This window comes from Sinocyclocheilus anshuiensis, unplaced genomic scaffold (assembly GCF_001515605.1).
Source record: "Sinocyclocheilus anshuiensis isolate Anshui unplaced genomic scaffold, SAMN03320099.WGS_v1.1 scaffold517, whole genome shotgun sequence".
Taxonomy (NCBI): Eukaryota; Metazoa; Chordata; class Actinopteri; order Cypriniformes; family Cyprinidae; genus Sinocyclocheilus; species Sinocyclocheilus anshuiensis.
In genome coordinates, this window is record NW_015536535.1 from 984,456 (window position 1) to 989,212 (window position 4,757).

A 4,757-nucleotide genomic window follows, 5' to 3' on the forward strand; every position below is an offset into this window, starting at 1 on the left:
TATATATATATATATATATATATATATATATATATATATATACACATATATATAATGTGTGTGTACTTAACATTTTTAATGAACATGTATTGATTAAATGAACTAAAAAACATTTAAAGATATCTTGTGGCCTTGACTACAAGATAATAACTGGTCCTAGTTTGTTATATGAATACAGCCAAATAAAATAAAAAAATGAAAATATCAGGAGAAACTATCCTCCAATTTTAGAATACTTTTGATTCATCCAAGTTTTCTTGACAATGCACACAAATGTTGGCAATTTAACTCCTCGTGTTTCATTCTCCAACCACATATCTATATTGTATCACAACAAACTCTAAAGAGAGAGCCCAGTCCTTTATGAGACCTTTGGACCACATAGATACGGATGGCTTTAAGTAAATATTGCTTTTTTTGGTGAGCCAGCCTTGAAATTCTACCCGCCCGTTTTATTTAGTTAGCAAAGCTCCATGAAGTGCATTCTTGTCTGTATGCCTAGGATGTAAATCAAGCATATGTTCTCATGCCCTTGTTTTTAAGAGAGCATTGTACATGGTGTGTAGTTGGAAAAGTACAGACTATGAGGGACAGATAGTTAAGACAAGAAAGTTAATTAAATTTAAAGCTACAAAAAAATACAACACCATGGCTGGTTGCTCTGGAATTTCAAAAGACTCACATTACACTTGCAATATCTAAACCAAGTGTGTCAAACATACAGCTTGTGGGCCAAATATGGCCTCCAGAGGAGTCTAATCCAGCTTGTGAAATGATTTGAAAGAAAAAAAATCACATCCAATTATTTTATGGGTATGATAAATTCATATTCTATTTTTAGCTAAACTAGTTGTGTATATTATAGCTCACATTTTAAAGCAGAAGTAGTAATTATACGTAACATCTGGTACTTATGCATGAATTTGCACTTTCATCTGAAAGTGGATTTGTGGGTGGTTGTTTGATTAATACTCCCTAATTACCAACTGCATACTGTATGTACATATAATCTAAAGGCCTCCAATAAATTTAATTAGTAAATTCAATGTGCTTCTTTTTTTATCCCAGTATTGTATACACACTCTGTGTTTCCTACATCAAGATTTAATAAATAAATTAACCTCCTATATTTAGGGCACCCTGCTCTAAATATAGTCATTAATTTATTGATCTAATTAGGTACATCATAAAAGATTTATCATAAAACAATGTATTATAAAAATACTTATAAAGTTGTTTTTTTTTGTCTTTGAACTTTGTAGCTGGAAGGTTTATTACTTTTGTTGATAGTGACACCTTTATTACTTTAAGTTTACTCAAAGTGACATTTTAGATTAGATTTTCAGATTTTGCACCTACTGCATAATGCTTTAACTTTACACTGTGGCTAATTTGACTTCTCACAAGCACATTCACACATATTTGTCAAGAGTTGTCATTTTTGTCAAGATATTTTTAGGCCAGTCACAATCGTACAGAGTTTTTTCTTTGTGTGCTGAATATCTCTGGATGTGGCCAAAAATATCTCTGTTTATGTCTTTGAGCATGGTTATAAAGGTATTTTTATCTGTCTATCAATAAACAAAAAATACAGATACGGTTAGATCTGAATTCCAAATCCCAGTTTGAAAGCCACTCACCTTATAAACATAAGGATTCTTCCGAGAATCAGTGAGAATGTCAAATCTAGTGTAGATGTCATTGAGCAGATTGACAATTTTAATGGCTCCCTCTGCTGATGCATGTTTGCTGCAGAACGCATTGAACCCAACAATGCCACTGAAAAGAATTGTCACATTGTCGTATCGTTTAGCAGGCACGGGCCGCTTATGACGAAGCTCATTGGCTACAGACGGAGGAAGAACCGAATACAGCAACCTGAAACAAAGAGGTATCATCATTATCATGTACACTCTACAACAACATGCATTAATTGTATTTAATGTCACTGGACAAAAAAAGAGTAATTATATAGTTGTAGCAGTTGTTGTAGCCATTCAATGCAATACAGTTGTTTACTTAAGTTTGTTGAAGGGGTCCGATTATGCTTTTTCACTTTTTCAACTTTAGTTAGTCTGTAATGTTGCTGTTTGAGCATAAAAAAGATCTGCATAGTTACAAAGCTCAAAGTCCACTTCAAAGTTAATTTTTCAAAAACTACAACGCATATTTTCCGGGATTTGTGATGTCACAAATATCGACGAATGGGACGAGACCTAGTTGAGCTGCACTAGAGAAGGCAACTAGTGTTATCACTATGTCGCAGACACGCTAGCTTTCCCAAGGCAGACGAACTTAGAGTGGTTACAATCATCCGGGTTTAAATCGCGCTCAAATTTATTTGATTTTGACGAAATATTTACACTGAAGCTCGCAGGCGGCTATGGTAAGGGGCGTGACATTTCCCGACCAGGCGCCGAGTGCTGCCAATCACAACACACACTGGCCCAGCTAACCAATCACAGCACATTTCGTATTTCAGAAGGCGGGCCTTCATTTGATACAGGAACTATTCGAGCCGTTCATGCCAGACTGGGGAGAGAGGTGTTGTAATAATGTAAAATATGTGAAAAATAATGTGTTTTTCGAACAACCTAGTGTATAGGAGCCTAGTACACCCCCAAAACAAAATCAAGACTTTGTAAAAGAGCATAATAGGACCCCTTTAAGAAAGGTTGTTAAAAATACCTAAATGATTTAATGTAATATTAAATTAATCCTTTTTTTATGAATTTCACTTAAACTGACCATGGGATAATGCAAATCATTTAATTCTTTTAGACGTTGTACTTTCCCTGAAGGTTGAGTGCTAATTATCCACAGAGCTGTTTGAGTATTGGCTCTCTACATTTAGACATTTCATCCATCTGTTCTGTTCTTATTCTTTACTGCCAATGGGAAAACACAAATACTAACCTCTGTAATCAAAAGGCAATTTAGAACATGATGAAACATAGGTTTATATATATAACACTGTTATATATATAATATATAACACTATAATACACTATAATATATATATATATATATATATTGTCTTTCTGCATGCCAAGGCTGCATTTAATTGATGAAAAATACAAAAGCAAAATCAGTATTATTATGAAATTACAATTTAAAAGAACTGTTTTTTATTTTAATGTGATGTTTTTTTGTTTTTTTTTTAGTGCTGGCAAATCTGATTAGTGTAGTCTTCAATGTCACATGATTCTGAAATAATTTGTACATGCTGCTTTGTTTGCTAAAGAAAACAGTTGTGCTGCTCAATATTTTGTGAAAACTGATACATTTTCAGGATTCTTTGATGGAATATAAAGTAAAAAAAAACAGCATTTATATAAAATAGAAATCTTACTGCATTTATTTTATTTTATTATGAATTTATTGCATCCCTGTTGTTGAATAAAAGTATTAATTTCTTTAAAAAAAAAATCTTACCAACCCCAAACTTTTGAACAGTAATATATTATTAAGCTTTTGGAAACAAATTTTCTTCATCTCAGACTCCCAGTCCACTCCGTAACTTAAATATTTCTGAACACATGTCTCTCTCATGTACATCTGGTACACTGCCATGGTAACTGCCTTAAGCATTATTTCTGGCCAAAACGGCTAACTGTGTTAAATTATGAATAAAAATTGCTGGGCTTGAGACAAATTTCAATGATTTGGTCTGCTCATGGTCTCACAAGAATACAAAACAGGCTCTTTATAAATACATTTCACATTATTACTCAGACAGCATAAATAATAGAAGCTATGCTGGCCCTGTATGTAGTCAAAAATAAATAAATAAACAGCATGATTCACAGTAAATACAACACATGGAAAAAACCCCCAGCTATTTTCTATGAGGCGATACCTACTTACGGAAGAGGATTAGGGCCAAGCAATATTAAAAAAATAAAGCCATCTCGAGATTAAAGTCATTATAATACGAGATCAAACTTGTAAAATTTTAAGAAAAATGTCGAAATAAAATGTTGAGATTAAACTCATTACATTTTGAGAATAAAGTCATTATGTTTCGAGATAAAACTCGTTAAAATTTCGAGAAAAAAAAAGTCGAGATAAAATGTTGAGAATAAACTCATTAAATTACGAGGAAAAAGTTGTTAAATTTTGAGAAAAAAATGTTGAGAATAAACATTAAATTACGAGAAAAAAGTTGTTAAATTTTGAGAAAAAAAAAAGTTACATTTCGAGAAAAAAGTTGAGAATAAACACATGTCATTCATTTCATCTCGTTGGACAGAGTCAAATAGTGTCTGCAGTGGCGTAGGTTGGAGGTAATACGCAGGGACATAGCATGCAGTGATGTATTGTAACGAAGTAATAATACTTCGTTAGTACTTAAGTATTTTTTGGGAGTATCTGAACTTTACTTGAGTTTTTATATTTCAGCCAACTTTTACTTTTACTCCACTATACATTTCCTAATTAAAATGTATACTTTTACTCCGATACATTTCACTGAAGCATATTCGTTACTTACTACAAAATAGTCAGAAGTCAGAAGAACACGGACTGCAGGAAAGCAGGTTTGACGAATCAGTGGTCTGCCGTCTGCAAGTTAGACTAAAAACACCTTTGCTCATGTGCTCATGAGGCTTCGCGCACAACCGCGGATGATTCTTTTTCCACTCAAGTCGAGTCTGGGGCGTGCGATACAGCATCGTCTGCGATTAATATGGTAAGTGTTGTAATGATGTGCGATCTGACATTAACAAGCAGGCTATATCACCAAATCACACACAGAG

General features: G+C 33.2%; 1 protein-coding gene across 1 annotated transcript in view; it reads right to left on the reverse strand.

Moving 5' to 3' along the window:
- Window positions 1-4,757, reverse strand: part of gucy1b1 (guanylate cyclase 1 soluble subunit beta 1) — a 24,223-nt gene that overhangs the window by 6,335 nt on the left and 13,131 nt on the right. The window contains exon 10 of the mRNA XM_016495342.1: window positions 1,641-1,878. Within this exon, the coding sequence (XP_016350828.1) occupies window positions 1,641-1,878 (238 nt within the window). The remainder of the gene's footprint in view (window positions 1-1,640; window positions 1,879-4,757) is intronic.